The sequence below is a fragment of the Pristis pectinata genome, chromosome 30 (genome assembly GCF_009764475.1).
Source record: "Pristis pectinata isolate sPriPec2 chromosome 30, sPriPec2.1.pri, whole genome shotgun sequence".
NCBI classification, from domain to species: Eukaryota; Metazoa; Chordata; class Chondrichthyes; order Rhinopristiformes; family Pristidae; genus Pristis; species Pristis pectinata.
This window is the reverse complement of record NC_067434.1, coordinates 13,689,546-13,710,263: the sequence shown is the minus strand read 5'-3', so window position 1 is coordinate 13,710,263 and position 20,718 is coordinate 13,689,546. Positions and strand designations below refer to the sequence as shown.

The following is a 20,718-nucleotide window of genomic DNA, read 5'->3' as shown; positions in this document are numbered from 1 at the left end:
CAAACCATGAATGAACTGTTCATTATGTAGCCAAGATACAGTTCACTGAACATGCAATTTATACTTAGGCCATGACCAGAAAGGACCATATTAAAATTGCTCACAGTTAGTTTAAAGGAAGCTTTTATTAACCTTACCTCTTCATGCTTTGATCAGGAATTTATTTGATAGGAATAATAGAAACCTGCAGAATAAATAAACAGTCCACTTTTGCAAGACAGAGCTCTATTTAGCACCTTAAATTTGGCAATGCTGAAGTTTTACTCTGAATGGTATACCATTACGCAATTCATGTATTGGTGATATGTGGCAGAGATATTGAGGAGCTGAAATAGCATTCAGTACAATCAGGGATTTTTATAACAACGCAGGCAATTTATTTTAGAGGATAGTCTGTAGTTAAGTAAATACATTAAAATGTTTAAAGGACTCTGTTTCATGTTTTAAATGTTCCTTACATGTGAAAGGCTGCAAGATATTCCCCTTGAAACTGTTCTTCTGTGCTTGGGGAGATAACATTTTACATGCAACGTAGATGGATGTGGGTTTTAAAAAGTGAAGAAAGTTTGGAAATGTTGACTCCTTTTGCTTCAATGATTTATTAGAGCATAAGTCATGAAATATTATCTGTCTGAGATTAAATAAGCATCTTGATACTGGGCCAGCTAATCAATAATACAGGAAAGCCCAAGGTCATCAAGCATAATGATTCATTGTATTTGGAAACCTGAAAGACAGCAATATGTAAAATACAAACTTGTTATAACAAACTATTGGACTTGTAAGCTTTGAGATACATCAGTGTTAAAGTATCTTCCTTCATGTTAAGTGATGAACAAGAAGGGCTTTAAAGCTGCTGGATTCCTAATCAAAACTCAATTATTTAAATTTTGACCACTTTCCATTCTTATAGTCACCTTAAGAAGGTTGTGCTGTAGCTATACACAGATAAGTCAATTCATGGCCTCCATTTGTTAACAATTATACTAATACTCCTTGTTTCTCTCCAGGGCCACCAGGAGAAAAAGGAAGACATGGTCGCAGAGGTGTACCAGGTATGTGCCACAGTAGTGAGGTATTTCATCACAATGGACAAAATGGTGCTCTTATTCCATCTGTTATTGAAACTTCCAGAACGGAATTGGCCCATTGCTTATTAACTTTTAATTTTTACCAGTCTTTGTGTAGTGGAACTTATTCTTGTGTTGCTAGCCAGGCACTGAAGAAAAAGTTACCTTCTTCCAAAATTTGCTTCCATTGAAGGCAACGGAGGGGAGTACAACAGGCAGTGATACTCTACTGCAACAAACAACCTGCTGGAGGAACTCAGAGGGTCGAGTGGCATCTGTGGGGAGGAAAGGAATTGTCAATGTTTCGGGTTTCTTTCTCCCCACAGATCTTGCTCGATCTGCTGAGTTCCTCCAGCAGATTGTGTGTTGCTCCAGATTCCAACATCTGCAGTCTCTTGTGTCTCCAGCAATATTCTACTGCCTGTTTAGCACTAGAAAACAAGGAAAAGTTCCTATTCTGGTGTCTCTACAGTGACCCTGTAAAAGATGTTTGTTTGAGATATTTTATTAATACACCCTGCCCACTTAGGAGCTCGTATTATAGAGTAATAAAGATTTTACTAATACACCCTACCCACTTAGGAACTCGTATTATGGAGTAATAAAGTTATATTTAAGTTATGTAATGATTCATTAGATCAAGCAAGTAATATGAATGAATGAGTATTGATGCATCGTGAATTGAACTCTCAATTTCCAATGTCCGTACTGTGGAAAATTTATTAGTGAGTTTAAAATAAGGATTTGTAAAGGTACTAATTGTGCCTTTGGTATTGATTCATTTCAGTTATTCTCTTCTGTAAGTTGGAGAAGTTAATATCAGAGTTGCTTCTTTGGATCTGTTATCAGTTGCATTCTGTGAAACTACCAAAGTGTCATTTATTTTCTTTCCAAGGTGCAAAAATGTGCAAACTCTGCATAATTTGGTCAGCCTGCTCTGTCATTATTCTACAATTCTGAAGCTGTAGATCTCCAAGTCATTTTTTTGAACTGTATTCTCCTTGAGCAAGTGGCTCCTGGTGGTGTGCAGACTGGACTTACCTGACCATACGTCAGGTTCTATCAAACATCCCACACAAGTGTCTCTCTGTGCACCATAGATAATAAAATTGTGAATTCATACTTCCAAACTATGCACGAGCTTCCTTATTTGTGTTGGTGGACACATCAATATTATATTCTCAAAGTTAGCCCTTGTTAGGATATATATCTATATATAAACTCTGTGCTGGAGGTGAGTACGGCAGTGGTCTAGTCATTTGTTTTTTTTCAATATAATTAGTAAATGATGGCAAATGCATTAAAATGCTTCAGTACATTTTAGTATGACTCTGGAAGATTATATTTCATGCAGTAATGGAAAACAACCAAATAATTTATTTAAAAGCCTTAAAGAATAAATATCGCTATTCATTCCTTTACAAAAAAAATTGGCACCATCATCCATTTTGTTCATTCTAGCCTTTCTCCCTTGATGCTCTTTCCAAATGTATTTCATTTGGGTAAAATAGGAGTTGATAAGAAAGCTTGGGAAGTAATGTTTCAAAATTGTTCCCAGTCTGGCCCACTTCGGTGAAGTACTGGGATAAAGATGTAGAAACCAACCCCCTTCCGAAGGCAGCCAAGTCCTGGGACCGCGGGATTCAGTTTGGATAATGGACACCACACAGGAACACTCACTGTGGGAATGTTTCTCAACTACATTTGTTAAACTGAATGATTCTTAATTTTTTTAACCACTTGTACTGGAATGGTCATTTCTTTGCTGTTCAGGGACTGACAGCTACCCCTCTGTGCATTTCTTCCACTTCTGATGTCTGTGGGCTGGGAAATGTAAATTTCAGGAAAGGACACTTCAAGGCACCTTTAACTTCCTAAATAATTTAATGATGATTTAGCGATGGCAGAGACAGTAGTAAGTTATAGAGTTGGTTTGTTTTATAGCAAAGCAAGTGAAGTAGGTTGTTTATATGAAGATCTATGTGTAAAAGATTTAAAGGAGAACTGTTGCTAATAGTCTGGATGATATTGTTATCCATGATCCATGCAGTGCACATACTTTATAGCAGTTGGAGATTTCAGGGGCCATTGGGACTTCTTTATAGAAGATGACAAAATTCAAATGACAACTTTTTTTGCATATTTGCCTTGCTGTAGTTATGTAAGATCCTGAAAGAAATTGGTCTGAGCCAGATGTGTATATCTCTACAACACAAAACTATCCTCATAATGGGCATTTTGGGGGTTAATGAGCCATCGTCACTGGAGAGACAGGAAGGGTGGGTGTGTCAAGTGCCATCAGTGGACTGGGCATCGGACTAGTGCATTCACAGAACTTCATGAGAAGGATGTGAATTCTCCCACTAAGTTGTGACCAATTTCATCTAAGCACTCTGGTCTTTGTCTCTGCCCATCTTAAACAGAAATGTGATTTCCCCTGTATTTGGTGCTCCAAATTGGCAGTCACCAAATATGCCATGAAATGGGTTCATCTTTTGCTTTCAAGGAATTGTCATTGTGATTTACTCTCTGGAAGCAGCATTACCACCTGAATTTCACAGACACTGCCACCTGCTGGACATAGGTCAATGCTATTGCAGTGAGGTCAAACGGAGAGTGGGAGATCAGAGATGGATATCACTTGCAAGAAAAAGGGTGGGATGTTGGAATGCAGGAAGGGTAATGGTGCATGGGTGACCCACCATCCCTGGACAAGGAGCCCCTGTGTTTAGTAACAGCAGTTAGCAGTTCACAGGAGCCTCAATCTGAACCACAAGCTGTGGCAACAGTTTAAATAAATAAAAACTACAGGATAAATTTTAACACATAAAGATGATAATATTATTGAGGGACATTTATTGTTCGTTACTTTCACGATGTATTTGTTGAGCTGTGAGTCATAAGTTTCAATTTCTGATCCAGTTTCTCAAGGTAAGTAATTAATGGGTAGCACGTTAATGTTGGGGAAATGAGATGGTGTTAAGGTGAATTTCAATGGGAAATACTTGGTTCAATGTTCCCGATAGGTGGAACTTTTACAGGAGATGGATGCAAGTACTTTAAAATGGCTTTTTTTGTCCAATTTGCATATTAAAGAAACAAGCAAATGGATTTTGTCTGATCTTATTTCAACATAATGAACTCTTCCCTTTACACAAACATCCATCTGAAATATAAGGAACCTTTTTTATGGCTGGTCACTAGGCCAGAGTATTAAACAAATAATGAAACTTGTATTACTTCTATGTTGAACACCGCAGAAGAATAATCTGCCTTTTCCCTCTTTTCTTGTGTTCACAGGGCCTGCTGTAAGTACACGAAACGCTAGTAGTGCCCCAGAGAACAGGTTGGGTCAAAAAATAAGTGTCTGTCTCTAAGCTTCTGTATGGTGTACTGGACCTTAGATATTAACTTATTTCTTCTAAATCTTTGCGGTGTCATCATAACTGTTTCCTTAGTCTTTGCAGAATTTACATTTGTTGTTATGCTTTAAAACCAGTGGGATAGAACTCTAGCCTCTGTACCAGTGCACTTATAAATTTCATACTTTTCAAAAGTTAAAATTCATAAAGTCAGCTTTATCCCTTTGGCTTTTTGTGCTATGTATATAATATGTTCATTTCTCTCCCTTTTCTACTGATTTTTATCCATTTCAGGGAGCTCCAGGAAGAGATGGCTTTCCGGTAATTAGCCTTAAACTGCACCCCTCTCCTGTCTAATCCTTGCTACGTGTTTGCACTTGTCTGCCTTGTTTTAACAGTCTTTGTCTATCCCCTGCTATGTTCTGAAGCTTGCCTTTTGCTAACTTCTATCCACTTCCACTTAATTCTGATAACTAATTTGTGTCCTCTATTTTTTCTACTTAACAATGCAGAGGAAAAATAAGACTTCATTTAGGATGAATAATTTCATTTCAGAAAGGAGTGATTTCCAAGATATTAAAAATCCTCATGTCCTCATCATGCTAATTAACTGTTTTGCAAACACTGCTCCCCAGAAATATTATCTTGGCTCTGACTATATATGTGGATGGAGATTTTGTTTAAACTGGTGGTGTGGTGTTAGCGTACAGTCATCATATTGCCAGCTTTCTCTTGTGATAAGGGCTCTTTTCCAAAGGTTTAACTCTTGGCCTAGCAATCTGGTAGTTTGGTGTGTAAAGCACTAAATAGTAGCATCTAATGGGAAGCCTTCATGCTTTTGTGATTGAGCATTACATTCTGAAACGCTTGCTCTGTGATTTCGGGGCACACGTCTTTGCTGGATGTTCTCGTGTGCGGCTGAGCAGCTTTTTGGGTGAAATTGCAAAAAAAAACCTCTTTCTTTGTAGTTCTGACTGTACATTGATTATTAGGGAAACAAAGGATCCATGGGCCTACCAGGGAGAAGGGTAAGTTTACTTATTGCATCTAATTTTAGCAGTGTGGTTACATAGACCTGATGCTTATCTTGCACTGAAGGCACAATGAACGATCATTTCAACTGTTTGTAAATGAAATGTCAAAGAAAAAATAATTTAATGCTGCAGTATCCTTCCCCTTGTCCCTCCTCCCACCCTCCACCTTTCCTAGGTACTGGAATGGAATTGATTTATAATATTTTATCTTTTAACTAGCACAAATTTGTGCATGTGTATAACCTTTGCAACAAAAAAAGGCACCATTTTTGGTAGTGTCTTGTTCTCCCAAGGGAGGCTTTGTGTAAACATTGCTAAAAGGTCAGAACAACATCTGGTTTATAGAGATAGAAGACTTTTATTAAAGTGACATTGTACAGGTCATTTAATTCTCTTTCAATTTCAGACCCCAGGATAATGCAGCCTTAAACCATTTATTTGACAGTGCCACACTTAACTGCACCTTTCTTGAGAGCATTTTGCACATTGCTTTGGCTCCATTTTACATCTCACTAATGGAGCATTTCAGCCAGTGCTATGAATTGCAGTGCACCTACTACACATTTTAAGATGAATGTAACATAGGCCTAGGCTAAGTTCTTTGTTGTATCAGGTTTTTGTTAAGTTTGTGAGGTTTTCTTGCTGTGATGCTTTAGAGTTTTGATGCAATTTATTTTAAAAGGTGCTGTCTCCTGTAATGAAACCTCTGGCTTATAAAGCAATGGTTAGTTAAATAGGCTGTTTGATGAACATTTCTCCCCATTCAAAAACAATATAAATACATCAGCAGCTAAACTGGAATTCAAGAAAATTTAGAGACCAATATGCAATAATAATGTAAGCTTCATTTACCAGGAGTATTTACAGCTTAGTGTTTGCAAGCATTGAAGTTGGTGCCACTGACTTCCCTGAATGTTACCATGCAAGCTCTTCTTGGTTTAGAATATTCTAAAATAATAAAAAAACACTAAATTGTTTGCTATATTCATTCATAAACTCATATATAAGTGTAAAATAATTCTATTTCAGTTATAACTCTGAGCTTGTACTGCAGAAACATCAAATAGTAAACAGTAGAATCACTGCTAGTTACAATGTGGATACTTCCTAATATTGAACAGCCTCTTTAAAGCTTTGACTCACTGATGTGGAAATGCTGTGGGCTAACCTGATTGCCATGCTTCTGGTCTGAATTTTAATATTTCTTTAAATATAAGTAAAAGTGCTAGGAATCCCTGAGTTCATAAAGCACATTTATCACACAGTATTGGTATTTCGCAGAAATAACCAAACTCATTCTAACTCCCTCATTGCTTTAAAAGGACACCAGTTCCTTCTGTGTGTGGGCTGAAGGGCTGTTAACTGTTATTACTCATAGTTATTTCCCCAGCTCTTTAAATGGGGAAATTCCAGGGGGAATCAACCAAGTTTCTAAGGTTAGGCTGCCACCACTAGATCCCAGTGTGTGGACAAACATTGTTCCAGCCATTCTTGCAATAGACCGAAAGACTTTGTGCTAATTGCACTTTTTTTTAGAAAGATGACTTTGAAAGGTTCCTAAGTCTTTCTTGTTTTGGGTCACTTTCTCAGTACAAGGAAGTGCTCACAGCAGAGCTTCCTGTAATTAGCAGCACTTACTCTGTTTTGTTTTTCTGTTTAAATAAGCGCGTAACTGCGCTCAGTTTTTGGTGACAGGACCCACCTCAGACGGACAAAACAAGTGAAACATTGTTCCTATTGCCTCGCTGTTAGTGCATGTTAACATGCATTACTTTAGAGAACGTGACCAGTAAAAATGATCTACCTGATGAATAATATCATTTCCCTTCCAGTCTTCCAACTCTAAAGCAAAGCTATAATCTGAAGTGTGAACTTTTGAGGGTAGATTTACTTTGGATGTTAAATTTTGGGGATTGATGATAGATAATTCTGGCCTTGCTAGTAACATTGGTATCCTGTGAATGAATTCAAAACGTTTTGAGATTCAGATAGTTTGAAGAGTAAACCAGTCTGTGTGGATGGAATTATATAGCACCGGTTGCCCATTGTACAAATGCTGAGCACTCATTTCAAGAGATGTTAAAGAGCTAAATTGCCACGTAACAGGCAATTTTGCATTACCATTCAAGTGAATTTTTACCTATTTATATTTCTGTTGGGTAGGTAATCATTTAGTTGAGTTTGGTTATATAACCAGAGTTTAGCATATTATTTGGGACTCCCTGGCATCTTTAAGTGGGTAACTGTGGGCACTGAGGCACATGGGAGAGAGCCAGGTCTTCAACCCAACCTTATTTCCATGAGACACAAGTAACTGCAGATGCAGAATCCGGAACAACAAATAATCTGCTGGAAGAACTCAGTGGGTTGAGCAGGATCTGCAGAGGGAAAGGAATTGTCGACGTTTCAGGTCAAATCCCTGCATGTATCAGGTCCTAATGCAGGGTTTTGACCTGAAATGTTGACAATTGCATCCACACCCCCCATAGATGCTGTTCTACCCACTGAGTTCCTCCAGCAGATTGTGGTTCACTTCCAAGACCTGTTTCTCATTGCAACTCAAACCCTTTCCTCAGATAATCCACTGGAAACCACAGGAATGTTTCAGCTTCTTTCAAGCTTGGTTAGAACCTAATGAAATGGTTCTTTCACTGTGTGAATCTGGCATTGTCCAAATTGATGGAGCTCATGGGCTCCCCAATGTACAATGTGATAAATGTGCTTTTTAGAGCATGACTACAATAAAATTTGTTTTACATTGGATTTTATTTTTTGGCTGTGCATTTATTACTATTGACACGTAAGTGCAAAGTTGTGAGGAGTTTTGAATCGAACAGACTGTGGAATATTTCACAAATTCTAAAGTCAGAGCTGAAAAGGGAAGGTTCGGGGTCTTCACATGCCCACTGCAATAATTTGGAGCATCTTTTAATGTGGTAAAATATCCCAAAGCACTTGACATCGATCCACATTAAGAGATTTCAGGTCTGGGTATTTCATTTGATGTCTACATTGCGAAACACAGAGAATAACAATGGAGGCCATGAGCATTCTGGATTCATCAGAGTTCAGTCCATTTAGAAAATAATTGGAGGCAGTGGGGTGAAGAGTTGCTACACTGAGGATGAATGGATTCCATAACACCCAAGATCATTAAGAATGAAGGAAACTATTTAATCCATCCTAGTTTATCCATTCAGGACGAGCTCCCAACATCCCCCACCTCTCACACATCTGTTTCAACAACTTTTAACACTATTAAATTTCCCAAAGTACTTCACAGGAGCACTATCAGTCAGAATTTTGCATCGATCCACATTGGCACGTGTTGGGGCAGGTGACGTAATGCAAGATACATTTTATGGTGTTTCTTCTCATATCTTTCATGACATAGAAGGTGGCTATTCAGCCCATTGAGTCAATGCTGGCTCTTTCAGCAACCTCATCAGTCCCGTTCCTGCACTTGTATCCATGCAACCTATTCTCTCTCACATGCCCATCTTCTCCACCCTGATTCTGCTCTCACACACCTACACTATGGGCAGCTTACAGCTGGCAATCAAGCCACCAACCATCGCATTACTGAGATGTAAGAGAAGACCAGAACACCCAGAGAAAACAAATGAAAATAAGGCAGAGAAGTCATAGAGCAATACAGCATGGAAACAGGCCCTTTGGCCCAGCTTGTCAATGCTGACCAAGATGCCCATCTAAGATAGTCCCATGTGCCAATGTTTGGCTCATATTCTTCTAAACCTTCTTAACCATTGTTTCATAGATGTCAAGGCATTTCACCTCCACTGTTCATTCTAGAAATCTATTTCAAGTATTAATGCCTCTTATAATGAAGAGAAGAAGTCTGAATGATTTTGTTAGGCACTCAGTAAAGGGGTTCCATGCCTGATCTACAAATTTATAATACTGACAATGTTTTGAGATTATATTTTTTTCTGGCTAACCACATCCTTATTGAAACCAAATGTCTGTGACTTCACGAGTGAAAAAAATTAAAATGAATGGAAAGATAAAGGTTCACAACTTTGTCTTATGTGTGGTGAGATTACACCCTGAATACTTGAGAAAAATTGCTGCAACTGGAACCAAGAATTGAGGACACTACTTCAGTGTATTCATTGAGGCATAGAATCATACAGCACAGAAACAGGCCCTTTGGCACAACTGGTCCATGCCGACCAAGATTCCTATCTAAGCTAGTCTGGCTGCATTTGGCTCCTATCTATCATTTGGCCTAAGCTGTCACATCTGGTTATTGCAGTTAGTGTTACTTCGCCTTAATTGGTAGCATCATTGTCTCTGAGGCAGAAGGCCCTGCTTTTATTCTGCTTCAGAACTTGCAAGCGTAATCCAGACCAACACCTTAGTGCAGTACTAAGGGAGTGCTTCACTGTCAGAAGTGCCTTCCTTCAGCTGAGATAATGAAGCAAATTCCAATATATCTACTCTGAAGGGTATTAAAGATTTTAATACAATATTTGAGTGGAATAGGGAACTTGCCTCATTCTGATCACTCCATCCTTCAATCAGTACAAATAAAATAAAAAATACTAGGTCATTCATCCTGCCAATTACAGTAAGCTGGACTTTATGTATGTGGTAGAATGGCTACTGTGTCTCCCAAGTAACATACACCCCAAAATAACTCATTGCATATAAATATTTTTGAGGCATTTCAATACAAACTACTCAGCAGACTCCTGAGTTTGGTCTCCAGGCATATGGCAATTTTGTTTTCTTTAATTTGTTTGTATTTCTGCCTAAGTATGTAATATTCAGTTGGATTGATGGTTTGAAATCCTTTCCATAGACAATGGAGAATACTTGCCAGCTGGTTCTGATCATAAGTTCAAGCTGGGCTAAGACAGGATGTCATTTCTATTTGCCTTTCTCCCATCCTCCCACAGATGAGTCCTTTGGTAATACAAGGTATTAATCCTTCTCAATCTCTATGTGCTCTATACTTCCACCTTTGCACAGAGAGAGAGAAAATGGGAAGGAACCCTGAAATCTGCCACATCCATGTACCTGGGCAATTGTGTGAGACACTCTCCACTTTATAAAGATGGTACTTACTACTTTAAAAGATAACATGTAATATTTCTGATTATTCAGTGGTCCAGAAAGCAAAGCAAGCCACAGGCATACCCTGTACCTTAACACTTTGATCAGTGTCAGCCAGCAGTAAGTCCATTCTGCCAATTGCTCATTGCATTCTGTGGATACCAGTTATGTGACAGAATTCCAAAGTTTCAAAATAGTTTCAATTGTCATACAGTTGATAGATCCGTGCCTGGTTTCCTCTCTCCCAATTCAACCATAAAAGGTCCAATCCTACTTATGAGTAGAACCATAGTGCCCTTGCTCCTTGATACTCATCAGTGACAGGGTCTAGCCAATTACCACAAGATTCACTGGGATTGGAATGTCAATTCTCCATCCTAGTTTCCCCAGAATAATTTTTTTTAATTGCTGGATTTTTTTTGTCCCAGTTACTACATTGTGATATGTTCCTTTGCTAAAGGCAACTTGTTTCACTCTGTCCAGAACTGAAGATTATTGAGGGTGTAATCTCTTGCTGTGCTACTTGCTTGTTGCTTGAGATACAGTCTGATGCATAGATGCAGACTTTGGCTGCTGATGTCCTTAGAAAGATTGCTGTAGAAAGATGCTGATAAGTACTTTTTTTTGGTCTAATACTAATCCTCTATTTGTATCTCTCCTTTACTTCTGCATGCTGTGTTTGCTGTGACTGCCCAGGGTCTAAAGGGGGAACCTGGTGAAGAGGTGAGTCATGCAAGGAAAGGGAAGCCTGTCCCTCATTTGTATTTTGAGTTGTACGTTAATAGTACTTCTAAATACTTCCTTGTTTGAGTGACTGTCTATGGGGAGAACAGACACTTCATTCAGTTTAATCTAAAAATTGCAATGGCAAGTTGTGATTTAAGTGTAGTGGAAATAAAGTAAGTGAAAATAATTGAGAATCTAGCTCTGGAGTCAGTAACAAATCTAATTAGGTGTCCCCCGAGCAACAACTCTGTGTAATCATCCTTTCATTAGGTAACTGGAACTTATTCTTTGCAATCTTTAAATTAGGTAAACAAACCCGAAAGGAAATCGATTTTTGTTTTAGCCATTTTATTTTGTGGCCTCTGTCCATGGCTCAGTGGGTAAATATAACTCAGCCTCTGGCATTGAGCACCATGAAACAGGATTTTCTACAGAAGACCTCCCACCAAACGTGTGCTCAGGATTATCCCATTTCCATTCTGATTGCTCCATCAGGGCTGAACTTGGCAGCTCATACCTTTTTGCCTTTTATTTTTCCATCAATCACATGTTCCTAAATGTTGTGTTCTGATCTCCATTGTGTTTCCTATCCATTTCCAGTGAATTCCCCCTCATTGTGTGCCTTTATGGAAATAATTTCAGTTTATCAATCTCTTTAAGAAGATCCGATCAGTCACTGCATCCTGATATACATCGTTTCCTTGGAAGGAGGCAGTGAACCTTGTTCATTTAATTTTTCGTAAGTTGTTTCTTCTTGTCAGCATGTCACCTTTGGCTGCAGACATTGTTTCCAATTGAAAAGAAAGCTTGCCAAGCCTGTTCCCTGATTACTAGGCTTTCCCTTTTGTTCCACACACTTTTCCCTTCAATGGTTATTCAGTTCTCCTTTTCAAAAAAAATTATGCAACTTTTCTGAACTAAAGCTGTTTCTCCAACAGGAGATGTTACTTTAACACTTTACTCACCCCTACATAGGATATCAAAGAAGATTGAAGTCTGGGCTTTTTCCCACTAAATGCACCACACTTCTTTCTTACCATTTCCCCGGAATTCAACACATGTTGAAATCAGAATTCCTCAGATGGTCTCCTTGCTCTATAATTGGATAAGATTACTCTTTCTGATACTGGGGCCTTAAGAAGGAGATGCAGTATAGGAAAGTGGCCTTACTTGGATCAAAAGGCAACCTACTATTAAAAGCACAGGAGTGAGATCCTTTAGAGTTGTTCTTAGAGTATTTAAAATAAAGGCTGGCACTGTGGTACAGCTAGTAGAGTTTCCTCACGGCTTCAGTGACCTGGGTTCAATCCAGTGCTGTCCTTGTGGGGTTTGCACATTCTCCCTGTGACTACATGCGTTTCCTTCAGATGCTTTGGTTTCCTCCCACAAGCCAAAGATGTGGAGGTTGGTAGGTTAGTTGGCCAGTTTAAAGTGCTCCTAGTGTATATGTGAATGATAGGATCATTGGGAAAATAACAATGGAATTGTATGGGGTTAAGTTATATGGACAGAGGGTCTGTTTCTCTGTTCTGTGACTCTATTACTGGAACAGGAGCATCAGCGACAACAGCTTAAGGTAGACACCATGACTGTTCCTTGAGGACTGGGCACTGATACATATAATCATGTTCTGGAGTTGGATACCACCTGAACGGTAATTTGAATTCAACCCTTTTCCTTTCATACAATCCTTTGTTGCAATGACATACCTTGCCTCTTGCATTCAGACATGTTGCACTCAGAGGAACTCTGAATGTCAAAACATAAACATTGTGTTCTACTCATAACTTCATTCCAACAGGAAAGGTGATGAAATCTTCCCTCACATTGAGTCACTTGTTTAAGGTGGCTGGGGCTCAGTGGGGGTGGGGGGGTGGTGAATTGGTGGGGGGATAGCTGGGGAGTATTGTGTCAGCTGGATGACATGAGAGGCAATGTTAATGGTGAATTGCAAGGATACCACAAGGTGAAAGGTTGACTTGTGGTAACCTTCCCTTCTTTGGGCAGACCAATCTGATTACTGTACAGCAATTGATTCAACTCAATGGAGCCAGTTTCTTGAAGGAAAGTTGAACAAGACAGTTGCACAATCAGTCCAGAAAAATTTAGCACACAGTCAAGGAACCAAAGAAAACGGTGTTGTTTTAATTACCTTAATCATTCTTCCAACATCAAAACTTGCTGTGATATTTAAAGTTGGACCTTTCAAAGAATTGTGTAAGGAAAAAAAATGTAAATGTGAAATGCAGCAACAAATTGATGGAGCAAGCTTGAGCCAAAAATTAAAAATCAGTACTTTTAAGAAGAAAATTTGACATATTTGGTCTGAAGATCTCCTTTGAGAGCAGCCATATGTGCGCTGTGAGGGAAGCCAATCAAAAATCACTCTTCCAAATTGTGCCCGCTGTCCATAAGATTCCTGACACCATCAGCAGTGCCCAAGTTGGTCCAGTGATTGTGGATAGTGGGTGGAAGAAAGTGGAACGAATTCTGATAACATGCCAGCCTAATTTTGGTTTTATTTTTGGTATTTTCAAAGAGTGTGTGTTGCATTTTGTTCCCACATACTAGCCCATAGCTTGGCATCATCCCACTCTGTCTTATCAAGTCAAATCTGGTCTACCAGCTTTGATTAATTCCACCCTGATTGAAGTATGTTCTCGATAAGGCAACCTACCTGGCCCTGGGGTAACTCAGTGAGGATTACTCAAAAATAGCCCAGTGTGTCATGGTTAATGCAGTGAAAGGTTTGTGGCATGAGTTTGAAGTAAGCCACACTGGCATCAAGACAAGCCTAAATTATCTTTACTTACTGCTGCAGATTTATTTCTTTCTTCAGCTAGGTATAGTTATATAGGTCATTCAGATCTGAGCGAATACACTGGTGAAATCCATATTGTTTCAGAAAAACGCCTTGCAAAGGATATTCTCACCACAAGGAAATACTGTGCAAGGAAGATGTCTCTTTTCGAGGCCTCCACTCTTTGAAGTTGTTGCTCAGAAGTGGGATGATCCTATGGTTTTGTGCACAATTCATCGACTGACCTTTCAAATATTTCTGTCCACTAATCAGTGGTTGTTAATGAACTTGCTGTGCTGAACAAACTTGCCACACCGACCTATAACTACTCAGTGTCAATTTAAGCTTTAATCAATGGGCTTGGAGCTAGCTATTGTACATCAAAGGAATAAGGAAATAGTAGGCATATATATTGCTGACATTTTGTGTTTTGCATAAAACCATAATTTTGAAGCTGTTGTTATCGGCCAGTATTTTCTTCTGTTTATCTTTAGCTTGTTGAAAGCACCAAGGCTTGGTAACATGCTTGGTCTCCCACAATTACTCTTACCACAGACTGATGATACTTGAAAATGATTACTCTTTCTGTCACCTTTCTCCCAAAAACTCAATAGTGAGAAAGAAAACAATTTTAAAAAAAATTGCTGGCACAAGCAAGAACAGGATGCACAACTGATGAGACATATGCATCCCATGATGAAATTATTGCAGAATTTTTTTCTAGGATTTGTATCCAGAACTGCAATGGGCATCTAGTGCCTGATTCGTAGAATCATAAACATAATATAACACAGGAGGAGGCCAGTCAGCCCATTCGGCTGGGTTGGAAAAGAGCATCCCAAACTAATCCCACCTAGCAAAAGGTCCTTGGTCCTACACGTCATGGCTTTTCAAGTACACATCCAAGTACTGCTTAACTGTGAGGCTTCCTGCCTTGACCACCCTTTCAGGCAGTTGAAGGGTTGATGAGGTAAACCTTTTCACCCAAAGGCTGGAGGATGCCCACCACCCTCCGGGTGAAAAGGTTTTCCTCAACAACCCTCTTATCCTTCAACCAATACTTTACCTCATTGCTCCTTGATTATTGACCCCTTTATTAAAGTAAGCAAGTCCTGCCTATTTACCCTATCTAGGTTCCTCACAATTTTGTTTACCTCAATTAAGTCTCCTCCCCCCCCCCCCCACCTTCTCTTTTCCAAAGGAAACAACCTTATCCAATCTTTCCCCTTTGCTACTATTTTCCAGTCCTGGCAATATCTTCAGAGATATTCTCTATGTCCTCTCCAGTGCAATCACATCTTTCCTGTAATGTGGTGACCAGAACTGTACACAGTACTGAAGCTGACACTGGATGTCGTTCTATCATAACCTCCCTGTTCTTGTACCCTGTGGCTCAGCTAGAAAAGTATTCCATATGCCTTTTTAACCACCTTATTATCCTGTATGGATCTTCAAGGTACCTCTGTTCCTTCACACAACTTGATATCCTTCCATTCACTATACATTCCCTTGCCTTGTTGCACCTCCCCATTGACTGATGTGGATAATTTCTGGATAAATCAAATGTTAATTATTTCAAATATCCTGGAAAAAAAGGTTTATAGAATCTTTTAAAGTGATGAAGTTAGTCATTGCTGATGTACCAATGACTTCAAAACTAGTTTAAGGAAAATTGAAATGGTCAATATATGAAAAAGTATTTCAAGTATTGTGTCTGTATATGTTGTTGAAATCCATTTCTCATTTCTCAAGTCATCTGAATCTGTTTAAATGACGTTCATTCATTTTCTAACATCAGTTTATCAAATCATTATCGGGTTTAAAAGACTTGCAATATACTAACTGTGAACAGTGTTTATAATCCTGAATCTGATTGACTGTATGTGTATTTGAAACTGGGGGCACTGTGTCTGGTTCGCTCTCAAGCCAAACGATGAATGGATCATGATGAGCCATAACTCTGTGGAATTTAGATTTATTCATTGAGTAAACTGCAAACTGATAGAACGATATATGTTATTTAAATCTGCTTTGGGGATGTGAAGAATTCTAAATACTATAAAACTAACCTTCACAAATAATTTTGTTTTGTCGTTGCCTCAGAAAACCTTTAGGTGGGATTTGTGTTCTAAAGTCAAGGCTCTTAGACTGTGTATGCGCTTCACTTTGACCTAATGTTGAAATATAGCATGGATCTGGAGTTGGCAGACGCCCACAGTCCAAGTTTCAGTATTAAGTGACCAAACTCCAGTTCTCTTCAAGTATTAGTTGTTCAAGTACTCCAAGCACCTTGCACAGACTTAGCAATTTACAACAGTTGCAAGATCTCCATTGAGCCAGAGTAACAGTACTAATGAGGAATCAGTGAAATATGGTTGTTGTGAACAGAGGCACTGTCAGCCATCATTCCAAATAACAATGGCTAAGTAGCTACAGGTATGGATCATTTACTCACCATTTAAGTCAACTATTGCCCACTACCAGCATCAAATCCAGAAAACATGTGGAATAAGCCACTCTCTAGCAAAATGTAGTCAAGTCCAAGTTGACTAATGCACATTAAACATCATGCAGTGTTATTTCCTTCTATTGCCACATTTAGCCCAATCCCCAATCTACACAACAAAGTGATGGTGTAAAGCCAGGTTGTTCTTGCATTGATGCACTGGTTAATTATAAATGCGCATCTTTGATTCTCCATTTAAAAATAATGCCTTTTCCGGTCTTAGTAACATGTGGGACTGGATCTGGCCAGAGTCCGTGCCTGCTTGGATTATGTGCCCATGTAGACTTGCTCTCTCCAGTATGGAGGATAGAACGAGCTGATCTCCTGTCCACAGACCCCGAGAAGGCTCTAAGTGTCGAGTAGACCTCAGACCCGGACCACAGAGTATCTTTTCAAGGACTTTTGAATTATTTTTTAATTTATCATAGAGATTTTAAAACTATTCAAATAGATTTAAATAGCTAAACAACAAAATTTTAAAAAATACCTTTCATTAAATGCACCTTACAATACCAATAAATAATTAAAAATATTAAAATTAAACAATTCACTGACATAACTGCACTTAGGTTTCTCCACACAGTTGGTGACAAGCCATTTGTAAACTAGCCTTCTTTGGTATAACATCAAGGGTTGGTTGTAAAATGCATGTAGCCTCTCTCCTCAGTATGTCAGTGCTCTATTGCTGTGTTAGCGGTGGGTCCAGCAGCAGAGCAAGAGGTCAGATTTGTCAGGGTCTCACTTCGGACTTCCTCATGTGGCTGAGCAGGTGTCAAATTCCAAGGTGGCCCACGTCCCAATGGCTGACAGTCACTATGGAGCTGTCAGCTGTCAGTCTGCTGCACTCAGCCTAAAGCTTCTGCAGTGTGTTCCTGTCACATTCTTTGCTGAGTTGAAATAAAGATTACTTTGTTTAACACATGAAACATTCTTTACCGTGAAATATTCACAAAGCACTCTTGGATGTTACATTTTACACAGCTTGCTGCCAGACACAGACAAACTGCTTGGTCACGTACATGGTAGTAAGGTGCAAAAGTGCAAATAATATTGTTTCCATATCCAGAAATACAATTGAGTAAATTGGCCATTTTGCTTTTAGGATACTACAGTTTCACTGCATTCGGAATACACTTTGTTAATCACGTTAATGCATAGTCTTGCTATTGTAGACTTAGCAATAGGAGTAGTAATTTCATAAGGATTTAGCCATAATACAAATCTTAGTTTTCAAAATCTTCCAGTGATTGAGATAAAGATGCATTGAGTAGCATCATACATATAAACTGCCAGTTCTAACTTCTGGCCTGTGTTAAGTCAGGTGTCTTCAGTTACATAGAAAGATGATAGAAGCGCATATACACTGGAGGGCCTGAGAAGTTGCCTGGGTTTTGGTGTTAGTAGGTTGCTTGGACTATCAATGTGTTAGCCCAGGCAAGAAGAGCAATTGGCAGTGGTCTTACTCCTCTCTCAAGGAGCTGCCACAGGCATGTCACTGGTCCCCCTCTTGCTCTTAGATTCTGAGTAGTGTCATAGGAAGTAGTGTAAGAAACCTTCCTGCATCAACAAGGAGAAAACAATATGAGAAAGAGGAAGATGATACTCTAACAAACTATCCTATACAATCATGACCAGTCATATTGTTGGGCAGCAGGCAATATTATAAGTTTCTGGTCCACTATTTTCTTGGGAGATAGATAGTACGTGCTTCAGTAACCATTGAAAGGCAAATAAAAAGGGGATGAAAAGCTTAGGTAAGATTACAAAAGAAAGATGCATCCCTGTTTGCATTTTAATGAAAAATTATTTGATGTTTTTCTGTTTTTTGTAAAATGTACCAAGATGCAACAGGACAAAAGGCTGTTACTGTGTATATGATTTGCAATGCACACCCTGAATGCTACAACTGAGATTGGAGCTCACCGGTCTTGAACTTTCAAACTCCATACACAACAATCTATTCTTAGTTAGGATGGGTAGTCACTTTATTCAGAATGTTGGTTGTGATTTGGTTTCCAGGAGGAGATTTTCATCATAAACAAGAGGAGATCCACAATAATCTTTTTCTGTATGGATTCTGATTGCCTTTTCCCCTTCTACCACAGGGAGCTCCAGGAGATCCCGGCATCTCAATCATTGGACCCCGTGGCCCTCCTGTGAGTCCTACTGTATTTTACTGATTCCTTGCTCACTGTGTGCTCAGTTACTGTGTGTTGGAACAGGAAAGAGTAGAATATAAACCAGCGCAGGTTTGAATGTTCTGCAGCAGTAATGTAAACAATGTCGGTGCTCTCTACGTGTAGCAGATGCTGCTTATCTCTCATTGCATTTTGTTGTTTTAAATATTGTTATTTGAATGAGAATAATTTTTGAGTAAGGATCATATTGCACACCATCCAGGCTTGGAAATCTAAGAGCATTCCTTTATCATCACTGTATGTAAATCTAGAACTCCCTCCCCAACAGCACTGTGGAGGTACCTGCACCAGAAGGACTGCATTGGTTTGAGAAGGTAGATCATCACTTTTTCAAGGGCAGTTAGGGAAAGACAGTAATACTGGTCTTGCCAGCATCAGCCACATCCCAAAAAACAATTTAAAAAAATCTCAGTAATCTGCACAAGTTATAGAATATTTTTTCATTAATGACTTTCTTAAAGGAAGTGACTTCAATAAGAAAGCACCAAAAGTGATATAATTTATTACCTGTTTTACTGGTGCAGTGTGCCTTTGCACCAAGAGGATCAGTTAGAAACTTCTCTTCTGATTGTGTCATTCAGTCTAAACTAAAATAACAAAGAAGTCAACAAAGCACTTTTTTTCAATGCCGTGTGTTTGAAAATACTGTTTCTGTGTGGATCACACGTGATGACAAATGTTTCTGGGTTGCTTTTCCATGGTTGCAGAAATTTGACTGGGCACCTCTTGTGGTGAGGCATCTGTACATGTCTGATGCTATTTCCACACCAAGAGTACTTGGGATGATGTCATTGCCTGTGCATCAGCCCTGTGGGCGGACAGTGGGGTACTTGCATCATGTTGTCCTGGGCACGATCATCGTTAGGTCTCCAAATCCACCCCACCCCCCCCAACTTTCCTCACCCTCCAATCTTCATCTCAGTCTTCCAAGGGCCCAGACCACAACCCTTCCATCTCTTCTGCAATCCTGTGATTCACTAAGATCTCCAGTTGGAAGCTTTCATTTCCTGCCACACCTCTCACTGTGATACCTCCCCTTCCCCCACCCCAATCTCTCTTCTCAAGGAACATGGTCTCCAGTGGCCCTTACCTCCCCACCGCCACCCTACACCTTAGCACCAGAATCTGATGCCCACTCCCTCAACCCTCACCTCTTTGGATAGCTCTTTTCCCATCACCCACCTCCTCCTGCACCACAATCCTACCCCTTCCCACCTCACGCTGGTCTCGTCCCGGTCTACAGCCTCTGGCCTTGCCAATAGCAGTGCCAATTTAGCACATCTAGGCCAAGAAGTTTAAATGGTATTACTTCAAGATAAAGTAATTTTATCAATATCATGCAATTAGTTAGTTCATCAGTGCAATTAGTTAGATGCCCAACACAACATGTACAAATCTCCAAATGCTTTACCAACTAAACAACATAGGATTGATTGTACTTGATTCATACCAAGTACATCTGCATCTCAGCTGTATGAGATTGTGAAAATGTTTGACCAGGTAGAGTGTAGACATTTCCATTTCTGTACTATACTAAAGCTAGGGGTCCTAATTATAGAACAGTTAATGTCCAATATTCTGTGGTCAGTGGTGAACTGCCATACTTCACTACTGATCCACAGACTTGAGCCAAACTTAGCTCATTCATGTTCCTGAAGGTTGCTGGATGAAGGCAGTCATTTCCCCTGTGGCCAGAGGCCCCACCATAGTAGAGCCTTCCGGGTGTAAATCCCGTCCCTTGGGGAGGCTAGTGGAGCTGCTGCCTCACAGCTCCAGTGACCCGGACTTGATCCTGACTTCCAGTGCTGTCTATGTGCGGATTGCACGTTCTCCCTGTTCCCATGTGGGTTTCCTCCTGAAGCTCCTGTTTCCTCCCACATCCCAAAGACATACAGGTCGTTAGGTTAATTGGCCACTGTAAATTGCTCCTAGTGTATAGGTGA

The 20,718-nt window shown here is 39.5% G+C and overlaps 2 protein-coding genes across 2 annotated transcripts in view; both read left to right on the top strand.

Moving 5' to 3' along the window:
* The window catches only part of LOC127584577 (collagen alpha-1(XXIII) chain-like), a 92,507-nt gene extending 89,781 nt beyond the window's left edge, over positions 1 to 2,726 (top strand). The window contains exons 3-4 of the mRNA XM_052041352.1: positions 1,011 to 1,055; positions 2,629 to 2,726. Of these exons, the coding sequence (XP_051897312.1) occupies positions 1,011 to 1,055; positions 2,629 to 2,726 (143 nt within the window). The remainder of the gene's footprint in view (positions 1 to 1,010; positions 1,056 to 2,628) is intronic.
* A 2,006-nt stretch (positions 2,727 to 4,732) lies between these two features.
* col13a1 (collagen, type XIII, alpha 1) overlaps positions 4,733 to 20,718 on the top strand; it is a 105,753-nt gene continuing 89,767 nt past the window's right edge. The window contains exons 1-4 of the mRNA XM_052041516.1: positions 4,733 to 4,753; positions 5,425 to 5,460; positions 11,242 to 11,268; positions 18,683 to 18,733. Of these exons, the coding sequence (XP_051897476.1) occupies positions 5,440 to 5,460; positions 11,242 to 11,268; positions 18,683 to 18,733 (99 nt within the window). The 5' untranslated portion in view covers positions 4,733 to 4,753; positions 5,425 to 5,439. The remainder of the gene's footprint in view (positions 4,754 to 5,424; positions 5,461 to 11,241; positions 11,269 to 18,682; positions 18,734 to 20,718) is intronic.